General features: G+C 38.6%; 8 protein-coding genes across 8 annotated transcripts; 5 read left to right on the forward strand and 3 right to left on the reverse strand.

Moving 5' to 3' along the window:
• Positions 1-3: 3 nt before the first annotated feature.
• FDP41_003067 (uncharacterized protein) lies at positions 4-2,926 on the forward strand (the record flags this gene model as incomplete). Its single annotated transcript, XM_044706330.1, has 3 exons — positions 4-546; positions 742-1,479; positions 1,598-2,926. The coding sequence occupies 3 exons, from the start codon at positions 4-6 to the stop codon at positions 2,924-2,926; spliced, it is 2,610 nt and encodes an 869-aa protein (XP_044562458.1).
• An 89-nt stretch (positions 2,927-3,015) lies between these two features.
• On the forward strand, positions 3,016-3,889 carry FDP41_003068 (uncharacterized protein; the record flags this gene model as incomplete). The annotated part of the gene is made up of 2 exons (XM_044706331.1): positions 3,016-3,217; positions 3,471-3,889. The coding sequence occupies 2 exons, from the start codon at positions 3,016-3,018 to the stop codon at positions 3,887-3,889; spliced, it is 621 nt and encodes a 206-aa protein (XP_044562459.1).
• Positions 3,890-4,371: 482 nt separating this feature from the next.
• FDP41_003069 (uncharacterized protein) lies at positions 4,372-5,931 on the forward strand (the record flags this gene model as incomplete). The annotated part of the gene is made up of 3 exons (XM_044706332.1): positions 4,372-5,375; positions 5,515-5,609; positions 5,666-5,931. The coding sequence occupies 3 exons, from the start codon at positions 4,372-4,374 to the stop codon at positions 5,929-5,931; spliced, it is 1,365 nt and encodes a 454-aa protein (XP_044562460.1).
• A 233-nt stretch (positions 5,932-6,164) lies between these two features.
• On the reverse strand, positions 6,165-9,177 carry FDP41_003070 (uncharacterized protein; the record flags this gene model as incomplete). The annotated part of the gene is made up of 3 exons (XM_044706334.1): positions 6,165-7,822; positions 7,898-8,021; positions 8,083-9,177. 3 exons carry the CDS (start codon positions 9,175-9,177, stop codon positions 6,165-6,167), a joined length of 2,877 nt encoding a protein of 958 aa, XP_044562461.1.
• Positions 9,178-9,482: 305 nt separating this feature from the next.
• FDP41_003071 (uncharacterized protein) lies at positions 9,483-11,264 on the reverse strand (the record flags this gene model as incomplete). Its single annotated transcript, XM_044706335.1, has 1 exon — positions 9,483-11,264. One exon carries the CDS (start codon positions 11,262-11,264, stop codon positions 9,483-9,485), a length of 1,782 nt encoding a protein of 593 aa, XP_044562462.1.
• Positions 11,265-11,537: 273 nt separating this feature from the next.
• On the reverse strand, positions 11,538-12,929 carry FDP41_003072 (uncharacterized protein; the record flags this gene model as incomplete). The annotated part of the gene is made up of 2 exons (XM_044706336.1): positions 11,538-12,415; positions 12,581-12,929. The coding sequence occupies 2 exons, from the start codon at positions 12,927-12,929 to the stop codon at positions 11,538-11,540; spliced, it is 1,227 nt and encodes a 408-aa protein (XP_044562463.1).
• A 227-nt stretch (positions 12,930-13,156) lies between these two features.
• FDP41_003073 (uncharacterized protein) lies at positions 13,157-13,864 on the forward strand (the record flags this gene model as incomplete). The annotated part of the gene is made up of 2 exons (XM_044706337.1): positions 13,157-13,574; positions 13,833-13,864. The coding sequence occupies 2 exons, from the start codon at positions 13,157-13,159 to the stop codon at positions 13,862-13,864; spliced, it is 450 nt and encodes a 149-aa protein (XP_044562464.1).
• Positions 13,865-14,265: 401 nt separating this feature from the next.
• On the forward strand, positions 14,266-15,823 carry FDP41_003074 (uncharacterized protein; the record flags this gene model as incomplete). The annotated part of the gene is made up of 2 exons (XM_044706338.1): positions 14,266-14,484; positions 14,606-15,823. The coding sequence occupies 2 exons, from the start codon at positions 14,266-14,268 to the stop codon at positions 15,821-15,823; spliced, it is 1,437 nt and encodes a 478-aa protein (XP_044562465.1).
• Positions 15,824-15,829: the final 6 nt, after the last annotated feature.

Here is a 15,829-nt window from a genome sequence, read left to right on the forward strand (position 1 = left end):
AAAATGACGATGTACCAATTCTTGAGGAAGAGCGTCCATCAGAAAAAGTACATTCTCTCCATGTTTCCCTATCCTTCCGGAAATCTTCATATGGGACATGTGAGAGTGTACACCATTTCGGATCTACTGGCACGTACTCATAAAATGTTGGGCTATAATGTCATTCATCCGTTCGGGTTTGATGCTTTCGGATTGCCTGCAGAGAACGCTGCTATTGAAAGAGGTATTTCTCCTGCTGATTGGACCTACAAGAATATTGCCCATATGAAGGAACAAATTAAAGCATTGGATTTTGATTTTGATTGGGATAGAGAAGTCATTACGTGCAATCCCGAATATTACAAGTGGACGCAATGGTTATTCCTGCAATTATACTCGAAAGGGTTAGCCTATCAACAAGAGGCTTTAGTAAATTGGGATCCTATTGATCAGACTGTGCTTGCCAATGAGCAAGTTGATAGCCAAGGTCGATCCTGGCGGTCTGGAGCATTGGTGGAACGAAAGAAATTGAGACAATGGTTTTTCAAAATTCGTGAATTTGCACATGTATGTTATTGACCGACATCTTTAATTTTGTATCCGTTACAATAGTGTGTATTAATACTGGGAATACTTTATTATGCAATTACTGGTTAATCTCAATTTTATTCATACTTTTCCACATTATTTTCCTTTTTATGAACCTCATGATGATGACTGAAATTGGAAAAATGCATGCATGAAAAACAATGTCAATATTAGGAATTATTAACGGATGCAGACACACTAGAAAATTGGCCCCTCAATGTCAGAACCATGCAAAAGCAATGGATTGGAAAATCTGAGGGAGCAGAATTTACTTTCAAAACTACATGTGGAAATTCATTGACAGTTTTTACCACACGACCAGACACAATTTATGGAGTGACATATATTGCAGTGGCTCCTGAGAATGACCAACTAATTTCGAGTATGGTACCTGAATCTCGAAAGTCAGAGGTGGATGCATTCATTAAAAGACTCTCATCTTTGACGAGCGTTAAAAGAAACGAAACAGCTGCCGATTCTAAAGAGGGATGCTATATTGGAGTTGATGCCATACACCCCATTACCAAAGAGGCTATTCCAATCTATGTTGCGGATTATGTTATTTCTGATTTTGCTGAAGGATGTGTGATGGGAGTGCCTGCACATGATTCACGAGATTTTGAATTTGCCCAAAAGCACTCAATTCCAATCAAACACGTAATTAAGCCACAAGACAATCTTGATGATGTGGATGACAATAATTCTTGTTATTCTGACAAGAATGGTATTTTAATTAATTCTGACAAATTCAATGGAATGAAAATTGAAGAGGCCACACCAAAAATTATTCAGGATGCAGAGAAAGAGGGTTTCGGTAAGCCATCCGTACAATACAGATTGAGAGACTGGCTTGTGTCGAGACAACGTTACTGGGGCGCTCCAATCCCAATTATTCACTGTCCTCAATGTGGTGTAAGTGTTATTGCAATTCGCTGTAGCTCGTCATTTACAACGATAATTATGGCCAAATCCATGAACACTATTGGTGAAAATGGCTTTTCGAACACATCATGGCATTCATCATTAATAGCCTGTGCCAGTTCCAGAGAAAGACTTACCAGTTGCTTTACCGACAAATATTGAATTTACTGGCAAAGGCCCGTCTCCTTTAGCAAAAGCAACAGAGTGGATGAATGTGAAATGTCCATGTGGAAAAGGAGTGGATTGTACAAGAGATACCGACACAATGGACACATTTGTGGACTCTTCCTGGTATTTTCACAGGTATACTGATGCAAGAAACGACAAGGAGGCTTTCAATGTGGAAAAGGCCAATAAGGAAATGAATGTTGATATTTATATTGGTGGTATTGAACATGCAATCCTTCACTTGCTGTACTCTAGATTTATTCACAAATTCCTTCATCGAGAAGGCTTCATGAAAGATCGAGAGCCATTTAATACACTCCTGACACAAGGCATGGTCCAAGGAGAAACATTTAAGGATTTGGAGACCAACAAGTATTACAAGCAAGAAGAAATGGAACGCAACGAGGATGGAATAATGGTCGACAAAATAACCAAAAAACCCTTAACGAGCGTTTGGGAAAAGATGTCAAAATCAAAATATAACGGTGTGGATCCAGAAGCTGTCACCAAAGAATTTGGATCGGACACTGTACGTCTCTACATTCTTTTCAAAGCTCCTTACGATAAGGAATTAATGTGGGAGCAAAATCAAATTTTGGGTCAAGAGAGATTTTTGGCAAGAATGGAGAACTTGGTCAATAATTTTGCCATTCTAAAACAGAATGCTCAGAAGAGTGAAGAGACATCTTCATCCGATGAAGAATTCAAATTCCTTAAAGAAATTTACACATTGATCGAACAGATAAGAGAAGGCATTACCTCCCGTTTCACATTCAATGTTTGTGTGTCAAACCTCCACAAGTATGGAATCGCTCTGCAAGAATATGAAGAAAAGATTGGCAACACTAAATCATACGAGGATGCCATGCTCTTGCTCCCCTCTGTGATGGCACCCTTCACACCTCGATTTGCCGAGAAGGCTTTCAAAATTGTGACCGCTCACTTACCCTCGACACATCCTCTTAAACAAGTCACAAGTGTCCATGAAACAGCTTTCCCTAATGTTTCACCCAGTAATATTCAACTCGAAAAGAAGACTCAACTTTGTGTGATTCAAGTGAATGGAAAGAGAAAGGATGAGATCCAGTTACCCATTTCACTTTTGCAAATCGACAATTCGAGTGAAAGACAATCAGAAATTGAGTCCTTCCTTTCACAACAATCCAAAGCTGTAATGAAACTCTCTCAAACCTCCATTAAGAAGGTCATTCACGTCGATAAGATGAAACATCAATACGTTATAAATTACATTGTCTCCACTGACGAGTAAATGCCATTGGCAGATAAATGTCTCGTATCAATAACATTCTGGCTGACATGAAATAAATTGTTTCTATGCAAATTCAAGTCACACAAAAAATGAGCCAAAACAACGAGACACAACAACAAACCCGAATTGAACGCGTGGTGGTCTGGGAAGGGGAATGGGCTCCAGTCAGACGATATTTCCATCATGTCTTGGTTTTGAAAGACAAGATTATAAAGACTTCAATGGATACTGTGGATAGTACTGCTAAAGCACTCTGTGAAACAAAGACATCCCTCGTAAAGACTACGGAATGTAAGTTTTTTTCTCTGGTGATGACGAGAAAATTGGTGTAGATGAGAGAGGAATTATTTAAATATATATTCATACAATATTGTGATCATCATTGATACGGAATGAATATGCATAATAATTCGGATTTAAATGATTTCATCATCCATACCATTATCACCATCAAACCACCATGGAAAATCATCATTCTGTTTGATTCTTTTTATTGTCCAATTCTCCTTACAAATAATAATAATAACAACAACAACAACACTAGCAACTATTCATGAATCACTCAAATGGAAGGATTCAAACCCTGCTTTGGTCATTCCAGCCGTGTCTGCTCTCGTCCTCTTCATTAACCGTAATCCAAGAATTTTCGTGAGAAACTTTGTTTTGGCATCTGCTTTCGTTTCTGCAGCTTTATATCCAAAGATCTTTGTTCAAGCCTTCTATAAGCCAAAGGAATTCTTAGAGAACTCTTTCGTTTCCTATGAGAAGAGAGCTGAAGAAAGAAAGGCTGCTCAACAAGCTTTACAAACAACAACAGCAGCACCAACAACAACCACTACGACAACAGCAACAGAAACAGCTGTTGAAAAACCACCAAAGGAAGATAGTGTATTATCGGAGGAAGAGTCGAACGAAGCAACAAATACTGCTCCCCCAACAATTGTTGAGGAAAATAAGGCTTAAATGTATGAACATCACTTTTTCTTTCTTATTACAATCAGATAATCACAAGTTACGAACTCAGAATGTTGTAGAGGAAGGACAAATTATTTAACCATGTTGATGATGTATTTAATAATTGACTCTCAGTATTAGACAAGATTGGAATAAATTCATAATAATCATTCTAAGGAATCAACAACAACAACTCAGAACGGATGAATGCAGAGTCGTCCTAAGTGATGAAAATGTGCGCCGAATCATGTGCCGTTGTGAATGGAAAGGCAAGTATGAACTCCAAATCTTGAAACTTTACAGAACCAACAATGTCATCCAGTAACAATTTCCTTTTCAACCATTTTTCCTAATCCAGACAAACGAGCAAAGATAACAGCATCCTTCGTTGTCTTTACGCCTCTGCTCAGAATTCATACACTCGAACCATTCACCCACCTGATTCTTTAAAAACAATTGTGACTACCATTAAACCCTTTCATCCTCACACCATGAGCACTCCATCATCTTCTTCACGTCGTCTTCGTGGAACCACATCACACTATTCATGTTCATGCATCCTTATCTTTTTGATATGTGTGTGTTTTTATATCCATCTTGATCAACAACAAGATGCATCAAACTCATTCGTCTCTGCCTTCTCAACAACCACTCGTGTCCAACTCTTGTCCTCTAAAGGTGGTCGTGGTGGAGCTGTTTTCAAGAACATTCTTGTTAGGGGTCTCAACCACATTGATCACAAGGTTCATGTTCAGAAAGGCCATAACGATCCATTCACATCATCCACCATCCATAAGATTACAACTGGTCGTCGTCACTTGACCGTATCTTCAAGTTCCAAAACTACAACTTCCACCATTCCAACAACGGATGACACTATCAAAACCGTTCACGAAACTCGAATTATGGGTGGTCGAGTAGTTTCGGATGAACATGATTATCCTCATATGGCATCTCTCCAACTTGTGGTCAATGAAAAAAGTTATCATTTATGTGGAGCTTCATTGATAGATAAGAGATGGTTGGTGTCAGCTTCTCATTGCTTCTTTGATGAGAGTGGATCCTTCTTGGATCCAGAAAATTTGTCCATCGTCATTGGGAATTCCAATTTGTCAAAATGTCCGAGTGCGAAAGTGGCAAATTCCAGACGACCTCGTTATGGATGTGTCCGTAGGGCAGTGAAACGATTCATTACTCATCCATTGTATGATTCCAAAGTTGTGGTGAATGACATTGCATTAATTGAGTTGGCAGAAGATATTGAATTCTCAACCAGTATTCGACCTATTCAAATTCCAAATAATGTTCCACAAGAAGGAACTGAGTTGACATTGGTCGGTTGGGGACAGGTTCCTAATGACACCACCAAGAGAGTGCTATTGGAGCAAGTTTCTTTTCCATTGATGAGTGAAGATGCTTGTACAGGAATTGGATTGAGAATGAGTACAAGAAAAGGACAAGTGTGTGCAGGAAGTGATACTGGTGATGCATGCAGGTAAGTGTTAGAGTGTTGTGACTTCAAGTTTGAATGGTGTGGGGTTTTGATCTTGTTTCAATATGTATTTTGAAATGATTCAAATACGACATCCTGCCTGGCATGTCTTAATACCTCAAATGGTATTGACTCGGTGCAGTGGTGACAGTGGAAGTCCTTTATTGCAATCATTGGGTTCATGTTCATCAACTTCTAATTTTTATTGTTATTCCATTGTTGGCCTCGTTTCTTATGGTAGGTTGTTCATGGTGAATAATTTTTGAAATGACAACACTCTCTTTTTTTCAAAGGCATTTCATGCTCAAACACACGAGTTCCAAATCGAGTGGGTGTTTACACTTCAGTTCCATACTTTAAGGATTGGATTCTTCAAAATGCAAAAGTGGAGCAATACAACAATGAAGAGGATCTCGAAAACTTGAGAAAGAACAATGACACTAGCAATGCAATCACTGTCCATGTAAATAAGTCAAGTTGGATCACTGCTTTGATGTTGAGTGTGTCCATTTCCTTACTCTGTAATATGTTTGTTTGGCCAATCTTGGTTGGATTGTAGTCGTCCCACTTGTTTATAAATATGTTGTTGCAACAAAAGAGTGATCCATCCTGTTGACACAAGTGATTCATCGCACTTGAGAACATTCACAACAGACACACAAAATTGAGTAAATTTTTTTAATATTGTCTTCTTTTCCCCTTAGAACACACTTCAAAATAACCTTAAGGTGTTCTGTTGTGCATGTAGTGTTTCCTCTCCATTATCTTCTTTCAATGTGCAACCACGAACTACTACAGGACCCATGATTTGATGGTATGATCGGTCGATCCGGTCACTAATTTTGTTGAACTAAAATCTAAACTATTTACAGATCCAACATGTCCAAAGAATTCTCGTGTTGTTTTTTTCGTTTCCAAATTGTACTCTATTGGATTTAGGCAAAGGAAAGAACGTCCATTCATTTTACATGCAACTCTTGGTGATGTAAGACCGTCGTTGCTGTTGTTGTTGTTAGAAATCATGTGATGCCTGTGGAAAGCAGAAGTAATTGGTACTGTAGAGGAGAAGATGAGCCTAGAACCAATGAACTTCAATCCAGATATTGGACCACCGTGACTTGCAAGATTATCCAAAAGTTTTCCTGCTTTGAGATCATAGTCCAATATTTGTCCACTTTGGCAGCCAACAATGATGCGATCATCTGTGAATTGTAACACGTTGATGGTGTCATGTGCATTGATTCGTTTGGTGCATTTTCCTGAGCGCAAATCCCACAAGCGAATGCACTTGTCACCTCCTCCTGTGATAAGAGCATGAGATTTAAATTGAAGTGTTTTCACGTATCGTTCATGACCAATCAAGGTTTGAACGCACTCACTTTGATTGCGGTCCCAAACTTTCACTGTCTTGTCCACACTGCTACTCACAATAACTCCATTGATATCACTCTTCACACAGGTCACACCCCCTTCATGGCCCTTAAGAACTTTAACGCACTTCTCCTCAACGTCAGGATTGCTCACATCCCATAGCCGAATGGTACCGTCTCCTGAACCACTGACAACAAATTTCAAGTCGTCTATCAGTCTTTCATATTCGTCTGATTCTGAAACGTCAGAAAAGTCTGAAGTGACAGATCGAACCCAACCAGTATGGCCAGTTAGAGTTTGAATTAATGATCTCGAATGCAAGTCCCAAACTCTAACAGTACAATCTGCAGAGCCCGAAATTACAAATCTTGATCCAATGAGATGAATGGCAGTTATGGATTTGGTGTGACCTCGTAGAGTACATTCAGACAAATCAAACGGTGTGTCTGAATTGGCTAATTCCTTTAAGACTCTCTTTCTGTAGGTTCTTGGAGTAATTTGTCCGTATGACTGTTGAAAATTAAAAGATGCTGAACGAGTTCTGAATTGAGTATTAAAAACAACGTCGTCCAAAGTATGATGATGATAAGCTCTGTGTTTGTTCCTATTCAAAGATGGTGGCTTTCCTTGTTGATTCAATGTGTTGTAGTATTGATTTCCCTTACTCATGTGATGTGAAATGTTGGCTGGTAGTGAAACTCTCGAAGCAATACTTAAATCGCTTCCTGCACTTGTGTAACTCCAAGCATCATCATCCATCTCATCCTCAAGAACATCGTCCAAATTTTGAGATTCGTTATCATCCTCTGAAATTCCATCAGGAATAATATTATTGTTGTTATTTTCAGGAGGTAGAGGGTTGTCTTGTGTTGTTTGAGATAAAGCATCAGTTAATGCTTCATCTCCTAATGGAGGAGTTGTTGAGGTCCACTCTCGTTTGTCCTCTTCGTTAGCTGATGTTGGGTTGTTATTAGCGGGCTCGTTGGTTGTAAGAACGGTTGAATTATATTTCACATCCTCAATATTGTCTCTTGGGGATTGATCTTCAAGTTTAAAAAGCTTTTCTTGTACAGCTTTCACTATTTGAAATGCCAATCATTGAAATACATTTCAAAAATCAAAATTATAATAACACAATCAGTTTCCACACGTACATTTTTGTTTGATATTATTTTGTAATTTGTCTAATCTCTTTTCTTTGTCTTCCAAAAGAGATTTCTTTTCCTGACATTTGAATATAATCTCTTCTAAATGTCCCAATTCATTTCTCAATTGAGTCTAACATTTGTGAATTCATATTAAATTGATAAAATTGATGTCGATCCGAAAGCATACATACCCTCTGATCTTTCAATTTTTGAGCTTGTTGTGAAAGTGCTTGAAATTCCATTCGTAATTCTGTGAAATAGGATGATTGAGAAGGATTATGGATGGCATTGCCTCTAATACTTCCTCTTGATGTTGGTTGCTGTGGATGATGAGTGCTTGGTTGTGGATATGAATTTCCCCATACTCCGTTATTATTAGTATTCAAAGTACCACCGTTTCCGTATGGATGTGATTGTTGGAATGTTGGATGATTGTTACTAAAATTATTATGGTAATTTCCTTCCAACATGCTGCCATTGGTATTGTTGTACATGATCTGTTGTTGTTGTTGATTGTTATTATTATTGTTCTGAAATGGTTGCGGCATATTCGAAGGAAATTTTCCTGTACTGTACATCATTGCCGGAGGTGATGAACCTATTCTACCATGACGTCTATGATGCTGTCCATTATTATTATTATTACTGTTGTTGTTGTATTGATTCATTTGTACAGAGGGGGAAGAAGATCTGTTTGCAATGTTGTTGTTGCCTCCATGATTCATGAATGGTCCCGATGAAGGAGGAGAATTATATTTAGGCGAGATGGAAGAAGAGGGTTGTGAAAGAGAATGATGAACATGTTCAGAAGGAAGATTCATGGGCATCATCAAATTGTTATTATTATTATGATCATTATTGGAATGATAATTACTACTCCCACCACCACCACCAGCGGATGATGATGAAAATGAATTTCCAACCATTGCCGATGAAGATCCTACCGAAAGTCCATTCGGAAGCGAATGAACCTGTTTCAACAACGGAGGTGAAGGTGGTTCTTGTGGGTGATGATGATGAACCGAATGAGAGGCTTGTCGTTGATGATTCAATGACCCATTTTGAATCATTTTTATTGGTTTCCCGAATGATGAGGATGATGACGAGGATGATTCTTCGTCTTGATCCACTTCCTCCTCAATCAATGGTACAAGAGATGATCTCTTGTCATTTCCAATCGAGTGGAGAAGGAAAGAAGGGGAACATAATTGGTCATGATGATCGAGATGATCTTGAAAAGAAAAGATGGAACTGCTCCTACTTGTTGTTGGAGGAGATTTGTTCATTATCATGAATGTGGTCGAATCGTGATCGAGTGGTTGTTTTCTTTTTGCAAGGCATTACATGGTGGAGTAATGATTGAATGCATTCATTTCATGGAATAGGATCAGAATTGGATTCTTTTGAAATTGATTTCATTGTAAAACGTGATCAGGAAAGTGAAGTTGTTCCAAATTGATTGGAATGATAATTGTTCGTTTTCATCATCATTCTAGTGCCAGAAGAATTCTTTATTTACAATACGAGTTCTCTCTGCTGTGACCTCCATGATCATGTTCTTAATCATGACAAGTCCATCCAACCAACCACATTAAGGTTTACTCTCAGGATCACTTTCAATGACCTTCAATAATCCCACTCTCTTTGCAGCACTCTTTCTATACTCAATTTCCCATTTTGGATGAATTTTGGCTTCTTCAAAGGCCGTATAAACAAGTTTAATGTCATGCTCGTCGAAATTGTCTTGCAATTGAGGAAGAATTTCCTTCCATTCGGGAACATGACGATCTTCCACTGCATCTCCTTTCACACCACTCAAACTTAGATCATTTCTCATGTGAGAGGATCCACCAATCAATAAATAAACACAAACAAAAGATTCCCACAAGTGATAGAGAATCTTTTCTTGAACGTTTTGATCATGAATGTAAGGTAATAAAAGTCTCACGGCAAAACATCCAGTAATGCAATGCAAAGTGACAATATCGAACTTGACAGGACCTGTCAAATACATTTCTAGGGCCATCTTTTCAAAGTCTTCCAATGAAAATCTTGGAACGATACTTTTCTTTTCATTGATCATGTAAAAGAAGGAACAAACTTTTGCATAGTGACGAGGCCTAAGCCCATCTTTCAAACTATTCATCAGATTATGAATAAGAAAGTTCACTCTCTTGAATCTCTCCGTTCTGAAACGTTTCGTAAAGTATTCAGGATACAATTCTTCAATCTTTCCAAACAATTCTTTCATGGTGGAGAATTTGTGGCGTTTAGAAATGATTTCATCTTCCTCTCCCAACGCCTCCTCTTGTTGATTCACAGTTAGATATTCTCTCAATACAGTTTCATTTGGAGCCAAACTATGGTAGGCATACATGAAATAGCCCAAAGCTGTGAGAATGGTTGAAGTGTGAAAATTTTGCAAAACACCATACGACAACATGATGGCAGGGTGGAAAGCCCCTCCTGACAAACCACATAATAATTCAATGATCATTGGATCGGAGAGAACACTTTCAAAGACTTGTTGAGAGAGATGTTTGGAAAGAGTGAGCGTTGGGGCTGTGGGGTTTGTTGTCGATGTCTGGATCACTAACGTTTGGTCTGTAGAATTTTCTTGACATTTGACCTTGATGGCATGAAGAAGAACTAAATGTTGCATCAAACGATGGTAAATGAGATGATCTGGTCGATTCGTGCTCGTCTTTCCTGTGAAAATACTGTCAAAGAGTTGCCTTAATGAAATGGCAATAAATTTAGAAACTGTGACACCCAATTCAGGTCCAAGAGTATTGACATTAATTTTTGAGAGCAATGGCTGCAATTTGTCACGTTCCCAATTTGTGAGAATCTCAGCTTGATCCGAATGTGGCAAATAAGTATCGCTTAATTCCAACCTTTGTGCATCCATTTCCACATTTTTCAAATAAACATCCATCGTAATGGGAGGTTGACTGACATGTTCTGACTGTTTCAATTGATATAAGGCACTCAAAACCATTGGAATATGATTGGCCAGTCCATCCGGTACTTGATCACTCATTCCAAAGGTTGGATAAAAGATGGCATTCACAGTGTCGAGTAATTCATCGACAAACACATCCTCTCCATTGATCAAGGTCTTGTTGTTGTTGGAGGTGTTTGAATGTTTTTCACGCAACTTGTCCAACAGAAAGCGAATCTTTTGTTTCTTTTCTTTTTTGGATCGTTCCTCTGAGTAATCCATGTAGGCATGGGAAGCTGTTTTAACCCCAAAATAGGAAGCAGCAAGTCCCGATGCAATGACACCGTACTTGATGTATGGATTTTGAAAGAGTAAAGCAAGAGATCCAAGCCAAGAATCAGAAGATGATGATGGCTGTTGTTGAGACATTTTTAATTAATGGATTTGGTTGTTGTAAAATCGGGTGGATTCTCGTGAATGCAAGTATTTATAGTGTACTTGTAGTTTACTCGAAATGGATATTTTCTGAAAACGAGGAGCTGTCATGTCCGTACTGTCCACATGGTTTTGATTGCAGGAGAAATAGTTTGTGCTCGGTTGAGGTAGGACAAATTCTGTTGAAGAGATTCTTCTTGTGTTGACTCTTTACAATAAAAAGGCATGCCAATCCAAGAGGACTAATAGAGAGAAATCGATCTGTTTTTAGTGCTCATACTGCTCCATAAGCCAACTACACAAGTAAATAACAGACATTCCAACAAGGTGTGCCAAAAAACAATGCAAGATAGAGAAGATTCGATTCTGTGAAAAAGCAATGGAAAGATACTGCAAACTCGTCGGTATCAACTCTGTGAAACAAATCATGGTCATAATTCCTCCACAACCAGCCAACATATAATACACTAAATAATGAGGTAAAAATCCAACATAAATTAATACACCAAAGAGTGCAGCACCAATTGGTTCACACAATCCACTCAGGAAAGAGTATTTCAATGCTTGGTAGATGGAATTGGTGGCAGCATAAACTGCGATGGATACGGCCATTCCTTCTGGCACATTATGCAAACCAATGGCAAGTGCAATCATAAGTCCAAGTTTGTACTGAGTTAAGGTGGATGTATAAACAGCCATTCCTTCAGGTAAATTATGAATTGAAAGCCCAAGTGTGACAATGATGGCAGTGTGATAAAGTCTTTTCTTGTTGAGATGTTGTTGTTTGGTCGAAGAAATGGAATCTCCAGTTGTTTTTGCAGTGTTTTTTTGAGCATCTTCCTTTCTTCCTTGGTTGGTGGCGACACTGCGATCCTTAAGTTTGTCCGACTTTTCTGATTGAGAATCAACCTCTTCGTCACTATTAGATTTGCTCTTTTTCATACTCTTTTTAGGGTCATGATCATTCTCTGAATTTGCAATTTCATTTGATGAAGAAGTGGCATGTTGCAGAATAAAATCTTCTTGATCTGTATCTCCAAGTAAGGTTTTGCTAATGAACATGAAAACAATACATCCCAAAATGAAAGAAATTGCACTTTTGATATATCCAATATCTTCAATGCTCTCAGGAATTAAGTGAAATACTGAAACAAACATCATGACACCTGAATGAATAATCAACAACAACAAAAACAATTTTTCGAAATTTCATCAAGTTCCGAATCGATTAGGTCGTGTGTGGTGAAGAATATATTTCATCCATTTGCTTTTGTTCATCACAAATTCCGTGAAAAGATCTTCAAACCTACCACTTGCAAATCCCATCATGTGCCCAATTTTTGAATCCGAAGGCTTACCAATACAGGCTATAATAAATCCACCAATAAAAGTAGAAAATCCAGCAATGAGGCTAAACGAGAGAGCCAATAAATGTGTGGATGCAGATTCCGATGATGGAAGTTTCCGATCATAGTGCAAATGTACTTCCGTAACTTTGGGTTGATGATGCGAATGTTTTGTTGTTGTTGTGGTTGTTGTAGTCGTGGTTAAAGCTTCCCAAATAACATGTGCCTCCGAATATGAAATCATCATCAATAACAGAATCAATAATGAAAAGCCGCAAGCCCACAAGCGCCTTGAGGAAGAATATGAAAACATTTTTTTTGACCTTAAAGATCATCAAGCTCATAGAACGTTTTAGGAAAGAAAGGAGAAAGGTTAGCAAAGTCTACCTAAGGTCGACAACAAATCAATAATCTAACAACGGACATCTCTTTTATTTCGCTCATCTCAAAACACTGGGGAGAGAAAAGAGGTTTCTTCTGTCACTTGTCATTAACCCACCAAAAAAAATAATTTAACATCGTCATCATCACGTCATCATCATGGTAGACAGACTCACCGACGAACAAATCCAAGAATACAAGGAGGCCTTCTCTCTCTTCGATTCTGATTCAGATGGTACCATCGTGACCAAAGAATTGGGTACCGTCATGAGAGCTTTGGGTTTAAACCCTTCTCAAACGGAACTCGATGAAATGATCAAAGATATTGATGTGAACAATACGGGTACTATTGATTTCAAGGACTTCCTTGTCCTCATGCAAAAGAAGATGACCGATAACGATTCAGAAGATGAAATTAAAGAAGCATTCAAAGTTTTTGATAGAGATAACGACGGAATTATTAGTGCTGCTGAATTGAGACACATTCTCACATCCATGGGTGAAAAGTTTAACGAAGATGAAGCTGAGGACTTTATCAGAGAGGCCGATACGAATGGTGATGGTCAAATTAAATACGGTAAGTGTGTTGTTGTTGATCATCATGATGACAGTTGTTATAATTTTGATTTCAATCATAATAACAACATTTTGTTCTTTTTTCTCATCATGACGACAATGTGACTATGACAACATTTGAATTTAATTTGAAACGATTATTGCTTCTGTTGTTTATTCATGTGTTACTTTTCAACCATATCCAAATCCAACCATCAATCATTTTCAATGTATCATCACAATCTCTCTCCTAAATGACATGTGCAAACAAATTCAACAGAGGATTTCTGCCGAATTATGATGTCTAACTAATTGGATCCCAACATGTAATAATATTCTTCATTGTCTTTACTGTTCACTCCTCTTTTCCGAGATGGCACTCTCCTCATAGCGTGGTGTGCCTTTACATCTTCTTCCGAACGTTAATAAATCAAACCCAACACATATGTATTCAAAACTTGTACAATCACTATATCAACTGTTGATGAGGTCTTGTGTCATCAGAATAAGTTCACCTCAACCTCGGCCGGTCGGACTAATATGAACACTCATCATCACTTTTTGAATGACCCCTCAGAGTGGATAGAAGTCCATTATCAGAGTAAGTCAGGATAATAAGGATAAAGTGAATAATTGGATTGAGAAACAAACAGCACACACATCTTCCCCATTATAGTTGCTTTGTAAGGCTTTTATAAGGCTTTACAAAAAAAATGTTTCTTCCCAAATGCTGCTCGTGTATGCGAGATGCAGGAGCCTCGGTCGAGTTCTTTTTCTTGGAGTGTGGTCATTTTGTGTGTGAGGCTTGCATGGTGGCTACTTCTCATCAGAATTTGGCACTTGTTGAACAACTACCTCATAATCCTTCCTCATTGAGAGGTTATTGCTCCTTTTGCCAAAGACAAAGTCTGGCCATTTCTCTTGCCGATTCGGTAAGTTAAAGATCATGGCGAGCTATTTGGGACCTTTGAATTCAAATAATAACAATAACTGATGCAATCATGACTCATTCCAAATATTTGAATTTGATCCTCTTTGAAACGAACTTGAAAGAAAGCTATACCAAGAAACATTTACGAATATGTGAGCTCCAATTTTCGTAACTTGTTCAACGATGCGTTTTCAAAACTTGATTCCGTTCTGAAATTTCAACACCAACACTATGAGCAAGTGATTGGCCAACTAAGAAATGAGAACGTGAGGCTTAAAGAATCCTTAGAGCACTTGTCCAATACAGCAAATACAGCCTCTCTGATTCGACCGCAGCATCCTCAAAGGACTCCTCACAGATTCGCTTTTCCCCACGTTATGGAAGCAACTCTATCTTCCAACCACTCCCATTCGTCCTTCCATTATTCCCATCCACAGAATCTTCATGCTCAGGATGTTCTTAGCACACCAAGACACACTTCGTCCAATCTGTCTTCATTCATGTCACCCCATCGAACAGGTATTGGGACGCCTATGCCTCATGCTAACTCTATTCGCATACCAACACCGTCTTCCAAGATTCCTGGTGTGAGTCCGATCCGACCTAACTCTGCCCTTAATGAAAGTTTAAATCAGGTGATTCTGCATCAACAGGAGAATCAAGAAAATGCAGAAGTAGCCACTGAAACGGCCACAACAAATACGCCAAGAAAGCCACAATCGAACGATTCATCAAGCAACGACTCATCAATGACTCAGATTTCAACGATATCAAGAACAAAGTCTCTAGTTCCAAAAGCCTTAAGCCGGCCTCCACAACAACATCAATCGACGCCACTCCTACAAGGTTCGAAATCAAGCCTGAATGCATCTCAAGGCATCAAAGGAAGGACAATAGCAAGAGTTGAAACTCCATTCTTAAGTTCCAATAGATCACCCCACCAAGAAAAGAAAGCTCTGTTGGTGAGGAAAAATTTGGCAGGACAAGCAGAACGTTTACTTGACGAAAGTGTTTCTCGACCCCTAACACGATCATCAATGGGTAATGATGAGAACATGGATCCTTCAGGAACAGGTGACACGACCAACTCAGAGCAAAATGTGATGGACAAGCAAGCAAGCGTATTGGGACTGCCAAAGCGAGCTTCAACTCTTGGCCACAAAGAAGTATCACCAACCTCCAAAAACAAGTCACCTCCTTCTGCAATTCAAAAGCAAAACAAAACATCGGTTCTTGCTCCAAATACTCCAGTGAATCCAAGACAGCTTCTTTCACTTGCAACTCCTTCCAGACAAAGACCTCAATCTAGTCGAGGTCTTTCAAACAACACTCGCCAATAACAAACA

The sequence above is a fragment of the Naegleria fowleri genome, assembly GCF_008403515.1.
Source record: "Naegleria fowleri strain ATCC 30894 chromosome Unknown tig33, whole genome shotgun sequence".
In the NCBI taxonomy this organism is placed as follows: domain Eukaryota; phylum Heterolobosea; class Eutetramitea; order Acrasida; family Naegleriidae; genus Naegleria; species Naegleria fowleri.